Source organism: Vombatus ursinus, unplaced genomic scaffold (assembly GCF_900497805.2).
Source record: "Vombatus ursinus unplaced genomic scaffold, bare-nosed wombat genome assembly UNPS02001287.1, whole genome shotgun sequence".
Taxonomy (NCBI): Eukaryota; Metazoa; Chordata; class Mammalia; order Diprotodontia; family Vombatidae; genus Vombatus; species Vombatus ursinus.
In genome coordinates this window covers 8712505-8731451 of record NW_020941065.1, presented here as the reverse complement: position 1 = coordinate 8731451, position 18947 = coordinate 8712505, and the positions used below count along the sequence as shown (strand labels likewise).

General features: G+C 43.3%; 1 protein-coding gene across 1 annotated transcript in view; it reads left to right on the top strand.

Moving 5' to 3' along the window:
• The first annotated feature begins 299 nt into the window (after window positions 1-299).
• The window catches only part of CIT (citron rho-interacting serine/threonine kinase), a 160696-nt gene continuing 142048 nt past the window's right edge, over window positions 300-18947 (top strand). Inside the window, exons 1-5 of the mRNA XM_027862269.1 lie at window positions 300-361; window positions 2707-2805; window positions 7405-7546; window positions 12052-12227; window positions 14852-14953. Of these exons, the coding sequence (XP_027718070.1) occupies window positions 2710-2805; window positions 7405-7546; window positions 12052-12227; window positions 14852-14953 (516 nt within the window). The 5' untranslated portion in view covers window positions 300-361; window positions 2707-2709. The remainder of the gene's footprint in view (window positions 362-2706; window positions 2806-7404; window positions 7547-12051; window positions 12228-14851; window positions 14954-18947) is intronic.

The following is an 18947-nucleotide window of genomic DNA, read 5'->3' as shown; positions in this document are numbered from 1 at the left end:
ATTCGCAAGCCTTCAACAGCCTCTTTCAAACTTTGAACAGCCGCCGCTCCCTTCCGCCCCGCCCACCCCAGCTGGCCCATTCATTGGTCTACAGTAGAAAGGAAAATAAAGTGATTGGCTCCTCCCTTTTAAGACTTCAGAAATTTCCATTGGGCAGGCAGAGAGCGGAGGCGGGGCCTTCTGAGCCGTCGATCAAGAGGACGTGGAGAAATGATTGGAGAAAGCAAAGAGGATCCGCGCTCAGCCCTCTCCCGGGCTGTTGGTCGGCTCCGCCTCGCAATTCAAACGCTGAGGCGGGACGGAGGAGGGTGGGGACGGTGCGTTGCGGTGCGGTGCTGCGAGGCGTGGGAGTGCGTGGACCGTGAGTATAGGCCCTCTGCTCGCCCGAATTGTTTCTTCCTTTTGCTCAGGCGAGAAGGGGCCACCCTTGCTTCAGTTTTGTCGGGCCTCCCTTTTCCCGCGTTGGGGTGAGGACGGGGGATCCCTCGGGTGTCTGAGGAGAAAGTGGTGGTGGGTTAGTGGATGAGTGCGCATGCGCAGCGCTCTCTCGGGGGGGGGCCCCTCTTCATCTTAGCTGCGGCAGCTGCTAGAGATGGGAACGGGGGGGGGGGGGGGCTGTGCCGGGGGGGGGGGGGGGGGGGGGGCGGGGGAGGGGGGGGGGAGGTGAGGGGCGGAATCTCCGGGGAGTGTTGGGGAAATGGAGCGGAGGAAGTTTTTGTAAGGGCCTCCTTCACCTGCTCTGACATCCCCTGTTCTAAGCCCCCTCCCAGCCCTGTCTTCCCCTGTTCTAAAGCCTCTTCCACTTGACATCCCCTGTTCTGAGATCCCTCCTAGCCTTGTCATTCCATGTTCTAAGACCCCTTCTAGTTCTGACATTGTTCTAAGGCCCCTTCCCACCTGACAACCCCTGTTCTAAGGCCCCTCCCTGCCCTGTCTTCCCCTGTTCTAAGGCCCCTCCCACCTGACATCTGTACTCACATCCCTCCTAGCCCTGTAGTTCCATGTTCTAAGGCCCCCTTCCAGCCCCCTTCCAGTAATCATCATTTTTTAAGCATCTGCTATGTGTCAGCCACTGTGCTAAGCACTAGGTATAAAAAAAAAAGAGTTGAGAGACAGTCCCTGCCCTCAAGGAGCCCACATTTTAATGGGGGAGACATATATAAATAAATATATACAAAGCAAGCTATACACAGAATAAGTCGGAAAGAATTAACTTAGGGGAAGGCACTAGAATTAAGGGGGATAGCAAAGGCTTCCCATAGAAAGTTAGATTTAATTCTCAGGTCTTCCTGACTCTAGGCCCAGCTCTTTATCCACTGTGCCATGTTACAAGGATGAAATTGGCAGGTCTTGGCAACAGTTTGGGTATGGGGGGAGGGCTGAGAGAGTGAGGAGTCCAGGATGACTCCTGAGGGATGGGAGATTGGTGATGCCCTCAACAGTAGTAGGAAGGTCAAAGAGGGTGTGTTTATGGAGAAAGGTAATGAGTTCCGTTTTGGTAATGAGTTGAGTTTCAGATGTCTATTGGACAGACATTTGGAGGTGATTGAAAGATAGTTGGAGATGGGAAATTGGAGGTCAGCAGAGAGCTTGGGGCAGTATAGGTAGATTTGAGAATCATCAGAGATGATGGTTAAATCCGTGGGAGCTGATGATCACCAAGTGAAGTCATACAGAAGAAGAGGACCCAGGGCAGAACCATGTGGCACACCCATGATGAAATAAGAGTGTGATCTGGAGGAGGATACAGCAGAGGAGACAGAGGAGTGGTCAGATAAGTAGGAGAACAGGAGAGAGTGATGTCCTGGAATCCTAGAAAGAAGAGAGAATCAAAGAGGAGAGGGCGATGAACAGTGTCGGAGGCTGCAGTGGGGTCAAGGAGAATGAGGATTGAGGAAAGGCCGTTGAATTTGGCAGCTAAGAGGTTGTTGGTAACTTTGGAGAGAGCAGTACTGGTGGAATGATGAGGTCAGAAGTCATATTGTAAGGGGTTAAGAAAAGAGTGAGGTGAGAGAAAGTGGAGGTGTCCATTGTAGACAGCTTTTTCTAAGAGTTCAGCTACAAAGGACAGAAGAGATAGAAGATGATAGCTATTGGGGATAGGTTTTTTTCTGCCTGGGAGGGCAGACATGGGCATATTTGTAGGTAGTAGGGAAGGAACCACTAGAGAGGAGAAAATGAAAACGTGGAAGTGTGAGGATGCCAGAGAGGGTAATCTCTTGGAGGAAATGGGTTGGCAGAGGGTCACTTGAACATGTAGAGGGGTTAGCCTTGGTAAGGAGTGAGACCATGTCATTCAAGACAGGGATGAAGGAGGAGAGAGTGGCCGAAAGCACGTGAGTGATAAGAGATGAGGAAGAGGGGAGAAGAGGGAGCCCATGGCAAATGGCCTCAATTTTTTCTGTAAAGGACGAGACAGGGGTCTTAGGTAAGAGGCTGGAGGAGGTGGAGCCTTGACATTCAGTCTTCTAAGGTCCCTCCCACCTCTGATGTTTTGTGTTCTCAAGGTCCCTTCCAGCTTTGTCATCCACCCTTGTAAACATTAACTTCCCTTTGCTGGTGTTCTGTGTTCTAACAGGTCCCTTCTGTAATTGCCATTCTATCTCTAAGATACCTTCTGGCTCTGACACTGTCTGTTATGGATATGAATCCTAAGGACCATGTCTGTTAAACACAAACTTGTCTCAAAACCTCTCTGTTCTTCAGGAGATGCTGAAGTTTAAGTATGGCGTGCGCAGCCCATTGGCCCCAAGTGAACCTGAGCCCATCGGTAGCCGGGCCTCCAAGCTGAATCTTCTTTTCCAGGTAAGACTTCCAGCGCTCTACCTGTTATCTCCATTTTTGTCGTAGGCCCGCAGCTGTGTTTCTCTCAACCAAGAATCATGGCCTTGTGATTTAATGGGAAGAGTGCTGGACTTGGAATCTGGAGCCTGGGCTTCTAATACCAGATCTGAACACTAATTAGCTGAACGACCGGGCAAATGATGCCTTTTCTCTGAGCCGCAGTTTATTCTTTTGTGAAGTGGAGATAATGATGCTCTTTTTGCTCACCAAGAAGTATGACTGGTTATTTTTGTCGTTTTGAAAGGAAGGAGAAGGTGATGTGAGAGAACATTGGATTAGAAGACAGAGGCTTGAGTTCAAATTTTGACTCTCTGATTTATTTGTTTAACCTTGGATAAGTCACTTCTCATTCCTGTCTCCTCCTCTGTAAAATAAGATTGGCCTAGGTTACCCCTAAGGGTCATTTCTAGATCCTGTATTCCTAAGAACTAACAGTGGGCCTAGATATGAGTAATTGTAGCTACTAGTTTTTAATGTATGTTCAAGAATTATGTTTTAAATTTGCTCCTAAAATGAGTTCTTTGTATCATTTCTAGCACTTTATATATATGCCTATGTAAAAATTTGCCAGGCCTGCTGTACAAAGGGCCCATAGTACCTTAGAGTAATTTAATATAGATAGAATCTTGTTTTAATGAATCTCATTGGCATGTCTGTGATGTCATTTCCACGGACTGACCAAAAGTCCAAATAATAACAGCTGTTGCTGATTTGTTCAAAAGAGCACATTCTTTTAAAGTGGAGACCTTTGTACAGTAAGTCGACGTGTTCAAAAGTATTAGTATGTTTAATGAAATATTAAACATCCTTAGTAAGGGTGTGTGTGTGTGTGTGTGTGTGTGTGTGTGTGTGTGTGTGTGTGTCTGTGTCTGTGTGTGTGTCTGTGTGTGTATCTGTATGTATGTATCTTTATAAATAGTATTGAAATCCTATTCTGATGTCTTGTGGCATGGAGGCAGCCTCTTGAGCCTGAGCTCTGGCAGAGTTCCCAAGCTAGAAAGGCTTCTAGAGTAGGCCCAGGAAGGACTATTTTTTCTCTCGGAGGATTTGCCTAGCTAAGTTGGGAGACCACCATCATCAAGCTGGCCAAAGGATGATGAATTTTTAAGCTGCAGTGACTCTTGAAGACCTACTGGTCAGCCACAGAGAGATTGTGATTCATGTCAGTGGGATGAATCCCCAGGGTGATGAAAGATCCTTGGAGTGGTGATGCCCAGAGGCAACAACTGACTCTGTGATGTCATTGGCATAAGGATTCACAGTCTATTCTGGGGCTTGTTTTTATCAATAAATAAGAACTAGGATAGAAATGAAAGGAATTTGGAGGTAATGTAGACATAAGGTGCATCCTAGCTTTCAGAAGGGCAGATTTCAAAGGGTTTGCCGATAGGATATATATAGGGCCCCAGCAGCTAAAATTCTACAGGGGAAATCTGCCCAGGAGGTATAGGAAGCTCACAAGAACTACATTCTGGAAGCACAAACAGAATAGTTCTCATAAAGTCAAAAAAGGCGGAGTTGTCTAAAGAGACCAAAGAGAATGTATAAGGAACTCACTGACCAACATGTGTTTCTGAAAAGACATGTATAGAAGCAGCTAGATGGTGCAGTGGATAAAGTGCTGGGCCTGGAATCAGGAAGAGCTGAGTTCAAATCTTAGACACTTAACTAGCTTTGTGACCTGGGCAAGTCACTTAACTTCTCTGCCTCAGTTTCCTCCATTATAACATAAGGATAATAACGTCATCTGCCTGCCAGGGTTGTCATGAGATAATATTTGTAAAGCATTTAGCATAGTGCTTGGCACGTAGTAGGAGCTTAATAAATGCTTGTTTCCTTCCTTCCTGTCATAGTAGATTGTAACAAGGACAGGTAACCAGGTGAATAGAAAAGTGTGGCTCATTTCTATGAGGAAAAGGATCAATCCTTTGGGGTGGAGAACACCATGAAAATGAATGGGAGATGATAGAGATGCCTGCTGCCTATTTTGTTTCTTTGTTTCTTTGAGTGATTTTTGGACTGAAAAGGACAGAACAAAAATAGCTACTAGGAAGCTGATACTCAAGACCCTAAGAAAGACCTTAGCTGCCATTGGTGATTCCCAGTAACCCTATTCCAACCAAGTGTATTCTTAGTACAGAAAGACTTGGCAGATTTAATTGCAGAGCCAGCTGGAGAGGTTTAACAAGGCTGAAGAAGAACAGATATCCCAGTTTTGAAACAAGAGAAGAGCCAATGAATGGGCCAATGAATCTGATTTTGATTCCTGTCATGATTCTGGAAGGTATCATTATTATTAAAGGAGCAATTAGTGAGCATCTAGAAGAAAGAAGAGTGATCACAAAGGACCAGCATGCCTTTATCAAGAGCAGCTCGTGCCAGACTTACCTCTTTTCCTTTTTTGATAGGTTTACTAGACTGGAAGATGAAGGGAAGGGTGTTGGTATAGTTCATTTAGAGTAGAACAAAATATTTGACAGGGCAGCTAGGTGGCGCAGCGAGTAGAGCGCCCCCAGGCTGGGCCTGGAGTCAGGAAGACCTGAGTTCAAATCTAGCCTCATGACTCTTATTAGCTGTGTGACCCTGGGCAAGTCACTTCACCCTGTTTGCCTCAGTTTCCTCATCTGTAAAATGAGCTGGAGAAGGAAATGGCAAACTACTCCAGTATCTTTGCCAAGAAAACACCAAATGGAGTCATGAATTGTCAGATATGACTGAAAAATGACTAAACAGCAGCAAAAAAATTGAGTTTTTTGTGCTGTTCTTGTATCTCTTGTGGATGAGATGGAGAGATTGGAGCTGGATGATGGAATAGTAGGTAGATTTGGAACTGGTTGAAAATTTGGACTCAAAAGTCATTGATGGTTCAATGACAGCTTGGAAGGAGGTCTTAGATGAAGGGCTCCTGGATCTGTGCTGGGCATTTTTTATCAGTGTCTTGGATGAAGCCTTCAATGAAGGCTTAAATTTATGGAAGACACAAAGCTGAGAAGAATAGCTAATTCAATTCCAAAGGAATAGGGATTTAAGAACATGGCATTAAGGGCAACTTCTTAGTTTGTGTGTTGACTGACTAGATAAATGGAATTTGAACTCTTTATCTTCCTAACTCTGAGGCAGGCTCTCCATCCACTGTACCACACAGGCTCCCATTCAGTTTATAAATCTCTAAACGTGAGAAACAGATTTTGAAAGAATTCCAAATTTGTTTTAAAATATTTTATATCCTTTTTCTAATGTGATTATATGTTACATCAGGAGAGCTTAGGACAATATTTGAACCTTTGTTGTATCATTTTGGTTCATTTTCCAATTTTTTTCTTCTAGTTATCTCCATTATATTTTCTGTTTGTAAACAAAACATGTAACATTTGTTTTACATTAATAAATAAGAAAAAATGGTATTTCTGTTCATGAAACTTTTGTTTTAATGAGGTTTATACAGAGCATTGGAATTTTGATGTTCTCCCAAGCTCTTTAAAAAGGAGCCTCAAATCTGTAATGTTACCTTAACTTTATGTAGGACTGTTCTTGCAAGATGCCAGGCTAGGGGTTATTGACCTGGGGCCCATGAACTTGTTTCTTCAACATATTTGATAACTATATTTCTATAGAATTAGTTTACTTTGTAATCCCATATCTTATTTTATACATTCAAAAACATTTTTCTGAGATGGAGTCCACAGGCTTCACTGCCAAAGGGGTCTGAAGCATAAAAAAAGGTTAAGATCCTCTGGTCTAGCCAGACAAAATAACTGAGGCACTGAGAGGAGTCATAGATTTAGAGTTGGAGTGAACCTTTGGGGCCATCCTTTAACCCTTTCATTTTTGTAGATAAGGAAACTGAGGCTCAGACAGGTTAATGGTGGGACCAGGTTTTGAACCAAGGTCCCCTGTCTCTTTTTTGTTTTGTTTTGCTTTGCTTTGTTTTGTTTTTTTAGGCAATTGGGGTTAAGTGTTTGGTTTGAGGCTGGATTTGACCTCAGGTCCTCCTGACTTCAGAGCGGGTGCTCTATCCACTGCACCACCTAGCTTCGTGCCACCCCCCCCACCTCTAAATCTACTTCTCTTTCCATTGTATTGTGTTCCTCTGTGACTCTGTGACCACCTGCAAGCATGGTGGCCCCCTGATCATTCTGTTTCTTAGGCTGTGAGAAGAAGTTGCGTTGATAAAGCCTCTAGGATCTTGTCTATGTGAAAAAAGTAGTCATTACTACCGCAGAGCTCAGTGAGACATGTTTTGGAGAATGTTGGGTCCAAGATAAAATGCTAAATTTACAGTCAGAAGCATAGCTGGATTAGTAGTCTAGTTGTGGTGTTCTACCACAGGTCCTGGCTTCAGAAATCCATTTTCATCATTTACATTTACTTCTATCTTCAGCTGTCTTCCTGAATGTGATGGCTATTGATGTTTTAAAGAGCAAACCCGCAAGATTGTTCTGTTAGTATGGCACATACAGTTATCTTTTGTTGGGACTGTGTAATTTACTTTATGGGGATGTTATTGATCCATGCTTTTCATTATTGACTAGTACTCCATCTGTTGTTTGCTGTTTTTAGGGTAAAACACCCTTCATGACTCAACAGCAGATGTCTCCTCTCTCCCGGGAAGGGATACTGGATGCCCTTTTTGTTTTCTTTGAAGAGTGCAGCAGCCCTGCCCTAATGAAGATTAAGCATGTGAGCAACTTTGTCAGAAAGTGTAAGTCTGGGGTACTTTTTCTTTGTTAGAATTAATTTCAAAATTGTTCTTAAATTGGCTAATTATCCTTGGTTTTAAAACTATATTTTTGGTTATTTGGGTACTGCCTTTATTCACATAATTTCCCCCACCTCCACCCCTCTCTTAGATATTTTTGTTCTAAAATGGGAGGGTAGGAGTAGGGTGAGAGGAAGAATTTTGTGAGTATCTGGATCTTGGTTCCCTGCTGTTACTCTTGGCAGTCTTTATTAGTTTTGAGTTTTTCATCCACATTTAATCAAAGGCTACTCGGGTCCTTAAGTCTTGCTTGGTGATAGCAGAAGTGACTAGCGACCGGCACAGGCAACTTCTTAGTGGGGTTACGCTGGGGGGGGGTGCTTTTAGCATTTCCATCCAGGATGGTTAATGTAAATATTGAAAGGGTAATATTTAGTCTTCTCTCAAATTGTTGGTATAAATTTCTGGGTGTTCCCAGCTTTTGAACTCGGATAGAAATGACAGTGGAGGTGGAATGAAGGAGACAACACCTGGCTGTGTTGATACTTACCTGCATGTGTCAAAGGATCTATTTGCGAAGGCATTTCTTTGTTATCGGTATTTTGATTGTGCCTTTTTGCATTTCTCCATCTCCATTACAGTGTTTCTCAAACTATGGGTATTTAAATGCCATAAACCAATCAATCAGCAAGCATTTCTTAAATACTGGCTATGTGTCGATCACCTTGCCGAGGATACAAAAGACAAAAGTAAAACAGTCCCTGCCTTCAAGAAGCTTATTTTTTTATTTTTATGCTTTTTTTGGTGAGGCAATCGGGGTTAAGTGACTTGCCCAGGGTCACAGTGTAAATGTCAAGTGTCTGAGGCTGGATTTGAACTCAGCTCTTCCTGACTCCAAGGCCAGAGCTCTATTCACTGCGCCACCTAGCTGCCCCAAGAAGCTTATTTTCTAACTGGAGACAACATGTACATCTATAAATGTATATGGAACTTATGTAAAATAAATAAAAGGTTGTTTGGGGAAGGAGGGCACTAACAGCTAGGTGAATCAGGAAAGGCTTTGTGTCTCAAAGGAAACCAGGGATTCTCAGAGACAGTTATGGAAAGAATAGAGGTGGCATGGTACGTGGTGGATAGAGTGTTGGATGTGGAGTCAAGAAGGCCTGGGTTCAATTCCTGCTCTAGATACTTAGTAGCTGTGTGATCCTGGGAAAGTCACTTAATCTCTTTGGTCCTCAGTGGTTGCTAAGTTCTCTTCCACCTTGAGATTTATGATCCTGTAAGTACCTTCCAGGCCATGGGGAGGCCAGTGCGAGGGCATGGAGAAGGGAGAAGAGAGATAGATCAGCCTGCATTAGCGAGTATGTGGGAGGGAGGAAAATGTAAGATAGAGAGGGAAAGCTAGAGAAGGGACCACATTGGGGAGGGATGGAAATACCAAGCAGAGGAGTTTGTGTGTGATCCTAGAGGTAATAGAGAGCCACTGGAATTTACGGTGTAGAGGTAACAAGTGTAGACCGATGCTTTAGGAAAAGGGCCTTTGGTGGAGGTGGGATTGAGGCAGGGAGGACAATCGTAGGCTATAGTGATAGTCCAGGCAAGAAGGAATGGCAGGGACCTGAGCCAGGGGTGTGGTATGCATGAGCAGAAAGAAGGGACATAGACCAGAGCGGGTGTGAAAGTAGAAATGAGAAGATTTGGCAAAAGTGAGTGAGAGTGAGGATTTGAGGATGACGCCAAAGTTGTGAACCTGGGGCCTGGGAGGATGACTAGTAACAGGGGAATTCAGACGAGGGCAGGAGGAGCTAGTGACTCCTGTTTGGTGCATGTCGAATTGGAGATGTCTAAGGGCCGTCTGATTCTAGCTATCTACCAGGCAGCTGGTGATGTGTGGCTGAAGCTCAGGTGAGAGATTAGGGCTCTATCTGTCTAGATTGGAGATTATATGTGTTATGATCATTGAAGTCAAGGGAGGGAATGGTATTACCAAGTGAGAAAGCGTGTAGGATGGAGCCTTGAGGCAACACCCACTCACCATGGCTTACAAGAGTTTGGGGCTATTGATGGAGGGTTCTGGAGACTCTGGAGAACACTGGGAGTACGTAGAGCCGTTATCAAGTATCTAATTATACTTGGCTTATTTTTACTACTTTAGTTTGTTAACATTAACTGTGTAAAGAACCTTTTTGTGAAGAGAGATAAGTTTGGGTAGGGTTTAGGGGAGCCCTCAGAATCCCAAAAGGATGCTGGCTTTGTTGAGAAAAGCTGTTGGCTGGTCTATGAAGCTGACAGAGTCAGTGAGCATTGACATCAAATCAGTGCCAAGTTCATTTAGACTCAGGCATTTAGAGCTTTGTCCCGTGTGTAAGAGAGGTTATTATTATGGGCAGGCAAGGATCAAATCAGGTTCAATGGAAAAATTGCAAAGACGTGTGTCTCAGTGAATACAAATACAAATACAAAGTAATACAAAACTCAAACCCTTGATTTGAAAGGAACTTGGGAAATTAGGATGGCATGGGATATATCATGATTATGAACAAAGGATCAATGCTTTGCCCACAGAAATGACATGGCCTTCCCAAATATCAGATAGATTTGGATTTTGTTTGTGAAAGTGTTGTGTTATAGTATTTCTGGTGCAGCGGTTAACCACGCTGAAAATGTTACATGCGGAAGAGAGTACTCTGATTCACCATGAGTAGAAGTCCTTTTGAGTTATTTTTTCTACTAGTTATGTGTTCATTCTGGTGCAGGCACATAAACCTGCTAGGTTGTTGTCGTGACTAAGCCCCAGTGTTTTCAGGATGGCTGGCTGGGATTGAAATTGTAGGCAATAGATGTAGAAGTGAGTCCTCAGCACTTTTGAGTTGGAAGGAGGATGGGAGTGAAAGGCGGACCGGAATCTGCCCCCCCCAACTTGATAATCTATTCCAAGATCCAGTAGTACTGATTCTGAAGTATCTGCTGTTTTGATTACTTATTTTTATTTTATCATTATTATTATTATTTTTTTTTGGTGAGGCAGTCGGGGTTAAGTAACTTGCCCAGGGTCACACAGTGTTTTGATTACTTATGTTACTGCTCCTCTTCTTTAGTGCAGCTAATTGAGAACTAACCTTGTGAATGTATATTCAGCAGGTGCCCACTGTGTATTAGCTAACTTAGCTTACCTTACTGTGGGCGCTGATAAACAGAGCAAGCTTCACAGATGGGGTTTTCTTCTGGGAACTAGCACCAAAGTATAGGCACTGAGAAATATACATGTATATGTGGTTTTTTTGTTTTTTTTTTTAGCTTCCAAGGAATGAAAAACTAAAGAAAAAAGTGCAGTGTGTTGGCATGGGGCTCTGGTTTCTAACCTCAGATGAAGACCCATTTCAGGCTCTTTGACAGTCTTCAGAAAGAAGGGCTTGAAAAATCCTTAGAAAAGGCCCAAGCGGGGAGCTAAGCAAATGTGACCAGGCGACTTCTAGGGCCATTCATATGGGGCAGGTGGCAGGCTCCCTACTTATCCTTCTCATCTTTCCCTTTTTTTGGCTTCAATTTGAGCAGAGCCTGGAGCCCCACTGGAGTATGAAGTGTGGCGTCTCAGGTAAAGCTCCTTGGTGGTGTCCACCCCACCACCACCCAAACCCCAGCTATGCTGTCTGGTGATTTGAGCTGTTGGGTTAGTAAAGTGACAATAGTTGGAAACAAAAAGAAGGAAGGATGCTTCTGTAGCTATGCATTCTGGATAAGGACATACCAAAGTTGCTAGGCCAGATGGTAGCCTAGCAGGCTGAAACTCAAGCTTTATCATGTATGTTTTCAATCTCACGATAAAAGACTAGACTCAGGGAAAGAATTAGGAATATGTTCAGGAAAGAGGTAGATGTCAGTGAGTAGAGAGATTTGCTAGCCAATTCCTATATTGCAAATAACAAATACGTTTTGGTGGCTTGGAATAAGGGTTTCATTTCTCCCTCCCTTCCTCCCTCCCCAAAAAGAGAGGGAGGAATTATTGAAAGTGACTCAGGGAGGACAAAACTTCTGGACTAGTGAGCAAAACATATTTAGCCTGAGTGAAAAGAAGGTAGAAGCAGAGTGAAACTTACTGTGAAAGATAAACATTGGTAGAAACTACATTTCTTAGGTAATAGTATTAAACTGGACAAAATGCTGGTATGAGTATTCGTTTAAATATTGTGTTTCAGCCTACAGACAGAAAGGGAAAAAAGCGTGATGTGTCTTCCTTGTCTATTTTCTGACTATGTGGGGTTCAAATTATAGCTGCCATGGAAACTTCTTTTGAATTCTGGGAACACTTAGTAGTTTTAACATAACATCATATGAAAACACTTTTATACTTATTTTATATGCTTTATTTTATTCATGACTTTGATGAGGAAGTAAAGTGACTATCTTTTGACAGCCTGGAAACACCTAATAGCATTTTCTCCTTTAATAAAGAGATATTTGTTTCAATCACCTTGCTTATTTAGAAGTAACTATTCCATCTCATGCAGATTCAGAGACCATCGCTGAACTACGGGAACTTCCGCCTGGCCTGAAGGACTTTGAAGTAAAAAGTCTGGTGGGCCGTGGTCACTTTGCTGAAGTGCAGGTAGTGAGGGAGAAAGTCACTGGGGACATCTACGCCATGAAAGTGATGAAGAAGAGGGCTTTGTTGGCACAGGAAGAGGTATGAACATTCTTTATGTATAGTTTTCTATTTGATAACAAAACTTTAAAAGACTGATGATTATGGAATGATGGTTCCTGAGGCCAGCAAAGCAGATTTTGCCTCATGAACTTAGATAGTAGTAGTTGTATGGGCAAAAAGCTTTCTCAGTTCCTAATTTCTTCTTCCTGAATATTCTTTAGCTATTTTCAAGGATCACAGATCCACCAGGGTCCTTTGTAAACATCCCTGTCATTTCATTTTGTTATGTAATCTCTTTGGCCTGTAGAACAGGGGATGTCATTACAAATGATTCATGTAGCCATCTTCTTTAGAGCTAGAAAAGTCTTGTCAGCTCAGTTAGATATTGTTTGTTTTTGTTTGTTGGGGAGGTGTGTGATTTAACAGGCATTCGGGGAAGTTAAATATAATTTGTGTTTATTATGTGGCCAGGTAATCTCTTGCTTGATAGGAAGCTGTATCTTCTCTGTTTTGGTAGTTCTTGTAAACAAAGCTGCTGTCTATAGACAGATATTTGAGTAAATTAATAGGGTTAGGGTTAGGGTTCCAAGAGAGGTGGCCTCCGTTTGTAAGTTGAGATATGGGCTTTTTAGCCAGGAGGGTTGGAATGTCCTTTGTTCCAGGTGCTGCTGTGGCCCTGTTTGCAAGCTGTAAAGTGTGTAGAAAATACGATTACTATTTTTAAGCCTTTTTTTATAATCTTTGTGGGAGTGATAGAAAAACATAGGCAAAAATGTATGAAGATAAATAAACACAAAGTTATAGTTGCACAGCTAACTGACTGCCTTAGACAAAGGAAGAATAATTAGTGAACTAATGTCGGAGGGCATACATGAATGTAGACTGGCGGTTGGATTGATTAGAGCTGAGTGATTTGATCCAGGGGAGAGAATTGGGGAGTGCAGGGCATTCCAGGTAAGAAGAAGAGTGTGTATGAAGTTTGGCAGGTGGGAGTAGTGCTATATGGAGAAGATGGTAAGTAGGTTTTCTTGGATTTGGGAGTCGGACACATACAGGTGTTAGCTGGTTAATTGAAACCAGTGGATTAATTTCCTAAGAAGTGAATATTTGTGTGAAAAAGATGGAGAGCTATGGGCTTTAGATCAGTGCTAAACAGATCCTTGCAGACTTCCTATTGACTTAGAAAACCACAAATTAACATTTGTTAGGTTGTATTTTTACTTATTTTGTTAAACATTTCCCAATTACATTTTAATATACTTTAGGCAGCATTCTAGGGCTGTGAGTTTGATACCTCTAACTTAGATGATGGTACGGTTAGATGGAGTTGGAACAGGCTGGCTGGACAGAGACGTACAGTATAGTCATTAATGGTTTGCTATCATCTCGGAAGGTGGATTTGAGTGGTACATACCCTAGGGAGCTGTTTTTGGCCCCGTGTTGTTTTTATCATTGTCTTGGATAAAGCATAGATGTAATGGTTGTCAGATACACAGAACTAGGAGATGTAGCTAGCATGTTGAATAACAGAGGACTTCAAAGGATCTTGGAAGGCTAGCACACTGGGTTGTATCTAATAAAATGAAATTTAATAGATAAATAGAAAATTTTGCACTTGAGTTCCAAAGGGAGGCAGAAAGGTTCCGAAGACACTAAATATTTGTAGCAGCTCTTTTTGTGGTAGCAAGGTCTGGCAATAAAGTAGCTTCCCATCTGCTGGTCAATGGCTAAATAAATTGTGGTATGTGAATATAATGGAGTGTTATTCCCCTGTAAAAAATGATAAATACAAAGAATTGAGAAAAACATTGCAAGACATATATTGATGCGGAGGTATATAAACAGGTCCAAGAAAACGATATATAGTGAGTGCTACGGTTTAAGTGGAAAGAACAGAACAAAATTGAATGATCTATAATTAGAGTGGCCGATGAGATGACAGATGAGAAGATGAACTTCCCTTCCTTCTTTGTGGGGGGGGGACAACTCTAGTTATGAAACATTACATTTGCTGCAGGCTCAATCGATGATGTGTTGGTTAGTTTTGCTGAACTGCTTTTTTCTCCTTTTAAATTTTGTGTTAAAGTGGTGCTGGCTGGGGAGGGAGGAGGGCCCTCATTCAGAATGAAGGTAATGTAAAAAAAAAAAAGCAAGATAACAAAACAAATGAAGATTTCATTTAAAAAATGGATGCAAAGACTTGGAATGAGTCTTGCCCTTCTGGCCAAGAAGAGCAAAGTAGTAAGTGGAGGTTTAGTGGAATATACCAGGCTGATTGATTTTAGGGAGAGCTCTGGCAGCCTACTGGTGATGTTGGAATGCCTTGTGTGTACTGGAGGTACAGTGTCTTATGTCTGTGCATTAGTAAACATTTGAATAAAAGAAGACAGATTACTAGGGTCAGGTAAAGAGGTAAACGATGGGAAGGACATGGAGAGTGCCAATGGTTTCAGGGAACTTGTCTAAGAAAAGGAGAAAAGATAGTAGTTGGAAGGAACGGTGAGGCCATGTTGTTGGATCATCCGCTCTGCCCCCCTCTTATTTTAGGGCAATGAGATCTTTATAGAATTTGGGGCAGGTGTGTGCGTTGGAAGGCAGAGGAACAGCCTTGGGAATTCCATTTTGAGAATGTGTTTGCTTAAAAAGTGTTTTTTCCTCTGCAGGTCTTATTTTTTGAAGAAGAACGAAGCATCTTATCTCGGGGTGCAAGTCCCTGGATCCCTCAGTTGCACTGTGCGTTTCAGGACAAAGAGAATCTTTATCTGGTGAGGCCAGATTTTGTCTTTATATGCTCTTGGGATTGGTCTGGTTCGGTGACACTTAGATGGAGGCTGTCTGTTTGTATGGGGGCGGTTTCCTCTGTGGACCGTTGCATGTTGAGGCCTTGGGGTGCAGTGTTAGAATACTATACCGGAATCTGCAGAACATTCAGGAGTCATGTGACTCTTTTGGCTAATGGTGATTGCATGCATGACTCCTGAGTTATCTGAGACAACTACCGACCTCCGTACGGTTCACATTGGTCTTCTCATGGTTATTTTATCTGATTACCACAAGTGTAGATTATTACATATTTTCACTTGAGGGATTTTAAACCCCCGTGCAGATTTCACACGTGAAATGATGACGTTCCTGGCCTATATAAATCTGTGACCCGTGGTGGTTGCTTTAAACATTAATCTAGCATGTCAGGTTTTTTTTCCATGTAGGATTTTATGAAATTTATAAGTGTTGATTTTGAGTTCTTTCTGTGTTTATGGAATTTATTAGATGCAGAATGTAACCAGATAATAAAATAGGGGTTTTTTTGGGAATTAAAAAATATTAACTTTATAGGAAAAAACAAACTTAATAAACATTAAACTATAAATTATATCTCAGTTCTTTTTTTTGTTTACATAGATATGTTTTTATATTGTTATGATCAGTTTGCATATCCTCCCTTTTTCCCTTGACATTTCACAGAATTAGTGGAATATTTTACAGGCCCTTTAGAACTTTCTCTCAAACTCTTGCAGTTGAGTTTTGAGTCGTAAGTTCAGTCCATTTTCTGACTTGGCATTACTATCCCATTTCTCGTAATAGCTCTTCTGTAGGTTAGCCCATTTAGAAGCAGCCTCATTTAGAGCTGTGTCACTTAGTTAAGACTTAAATAGCTTTATATGAAGAGCTGGCTGCTCAGGAGCTTTGCCTACCCTCCCTAGCAGCGATCCCTTTCTTTAATAGATTGTTACTGTTTGTTTCATCCTTGAGTTGTTTAGTTTTTGGTTTAAACTCTGAAGGGTAGCCTAGAAATTGTTACTGGTTCATGTACTATAAAAGCATTAGGCTGAAATTGAATTCTGTGGTAATGAAATCCACGGGAGCTGATGAGATTTACTAGAGAGGGAGAAGCAAAGATGCAGGACAGAGCCCCGAGGGACACCTACAGTTATGGGGGGCCATGTGAAGGAGGATCCAGCCAAGGAGACAGATCAAACGATGCATCTGTAGGTGGTCACGTACGCTTAGTGTCAGAGCCAGGATCGATGCTGGTCCTCCTGACCCCAAGTCCAGGTGTCGTCTCCCATATCCCGTCCAGCGAGATAATTCCCACTGTCCATTTTCCCTCCAGGATCTCCCTGTTATACGGGTATCATCTCTTAGCAATCACATGATGCATCAGAATTCTACCTTTACCATTCTTGTCTTCACAACTGGCCATTGTGTTCTTCTGGTTACTGACATTTTTGGGTGCTTGCCTCACAATTTTAGTACACTTTCCTGGGGTGTTGTCATCTTGGAGCATTTTCTTTCTGTGGTTCATAGAATTCCGACGTTTAGGTTTTTGTGTAGCTCTATTAGCAGTTTTCCCTTGGATAAGCAGTTTTTGGGTGTTTTGGTTGCCTCAGCACATTGATACTGGTGCAATAATATTTTTACTCATGTTGATTTATACTCCTAAAGATGTGTGTGCACACACGCACAACACATATATGCACCCTTATATGCACACAACACCTATGAGCACATACATGCAAGATACATGTAAACAAAATACAGTGCATGTATGTGTACGCATAAGTACACACATAACACAATACACATGTGCATAATGTACACACACAAGGAAACTTGGCGTAGTGGATAGAAGACTGACTTCATAGTCAGAATGCCCTGTGTCTGGTCCTGCCTCTGATACATATTGGCTGTGTGATGTACGCCAAATCATTTAACCTCTCTCAGTGTGCTGGGCTGCTCACTTGCTCTCTGATGCCCTTTCTGGGTCCTGCTTAGCTCAGGAGCATGAGCCTGAGGCCACATGCAATCCATGGATATAGCCTGTAATGTGCACAGAGAAGACCCAGAGTGGGGCCTGACTTAGGAATGCCAGCATGAGCAGCACCCAGCCTACAGGTGCTTGTGGAAGTGGTCAAGAACTTCATTCAGTGTTTCCACAAAGCTGTACCTGACCTTTCCAACCAAAACGTATATGAGCTGCAAGCCAGCCAGGTTGTCTGCAGTGTCATTGGACATAAGGTGCATGACATGCAGGACATCTGTAGGAACAGCTGGACCAAGAATCCCTCTGGCCAGAGGCTGAAGCCACCCCCCACAAGTGGACACATGCCATATTCCTGATCTCGTGCAAGGAGCTTGATTTCATATGTGTATGTGCCAAAGTCAGGGTTGTCCTTCTTTGGAGTGGAGGTTGGAGTCTTATTATAAGCACCACAGTCTCTTCTCCGTGCTGCTGGGCAATGCTCCTCTTAACCTGTCCTACTAGTGGCCGTGGGATATCATCGATGAATCCTTTTACCAGTTTCAGTCATTTAGTCACCAGCAATGCAAGATGGCCACAAAGTCACGCCAGTCAGATGATTGACTCCCTTTATTCTAACTCCAAGATCTGGAGTGCCCATAGCATCCTCAGTGTGTTTCATTCCCTAGTAGACAAATCCAGTGTTAGCATGCAACTTGTATTGGAGATCCCGAGAGAGTGGCTGGCATTGCCCGCACCGTGAGATGCTTGACTGCTGTAGCTTTGTGGGGCTGCCCTATCTCTGCTCCCTGTTGGGGATTATTGTGCGGCTATCTGAGTGCTGGAGAACATGGAGCACGCCAAGAGAAGAGTGTATAAATGATGAGTGCTAGGTTGCCACATATTATTCTGTGGGAATTGCAGTAAAACCAAGAGGCCCTCTGGAGCTTTGCTAGCCCCTTAATTTCCATCCAGAGTTCAAGGACATAATTTGCGAGCTCCACGTGCCAGTATGAGGTGACCAATAGATGCAAATCCTGCTGACCATCGCGTTCACCCTGCACCCTACGCACAGTGACGAAAGGAGCCACCAGCAACGATGAGAAAGGGATGGAGACAAGATGCTACGGATGGAGAAGAGGGATCCCCAGGTGTACAGGGAGCTCTCAGTTGATGCTGCTCCAAGTGCCTGAGTCTGGTCATGCCCGCCTCTGTATTTCCCAGCAAGACCAAGGAACCCTTCTTGTAGCAGCTGAAGGTGTTTGAATGAGGTGTGGCCACAGCAGGCCTGGCGTTTCATGCTCCAGAGTTTCTTGAGGTGCCACATCACCATGCCTGGTGCCCCCCTGTTGGCCACCTTCTGGGACCTGCTGTATCGGGAGCAGACCTCCGGTTGCTGGTCTGTAAGCAGGAGATGAAAAATTTTGATGTAGACCAGCAGTATGTCTGCTCTGGATGGTGAGTCCCAGCCAGCCTTAGAGGAGGGGGAAGGGGTGCTTCTGTAGTGATGAGGATGCAATCTCCATTGCAGATGCCAGGGTTGTTTGTCACATGGAGACTTCTTTATCTACCTGATCAAGGTGATGTTGGAGCTGGATTGAGCCCTAAAGAAGGTGGAGCAGAGACCCTGAGTGTGCACTGGGGTGTCAGTCACCTTAATCAGGAAGTGCTGGATGTGGATGTTGGGGGGCTGTGGAAAAGACGTGTTTGCCATCCTGTAGTGTCCTGGCCTTTTTTGTTAGACCAGCAGGTCCTGTTTGCTGGGGTCAGTTCAAGGACTTAAATATTTAAATTCCAGAAAAAGAAAAAACTAACAGACAAATAAAAAGCAAGTATCTCAGGGTTTTAGGTAACTCTTTGCAGCTGTGAGTTGCAAAAGTCAGTGGTGTAAGAGGTGTGACCCCTCATTAGTAGTGGGAGTTTCCTCACCTGGGAATTCCCTATACCAGTGAAATCCCAGGTCCAGTCCCTACACACACACACACACACACACACACACACACACACACACACACACA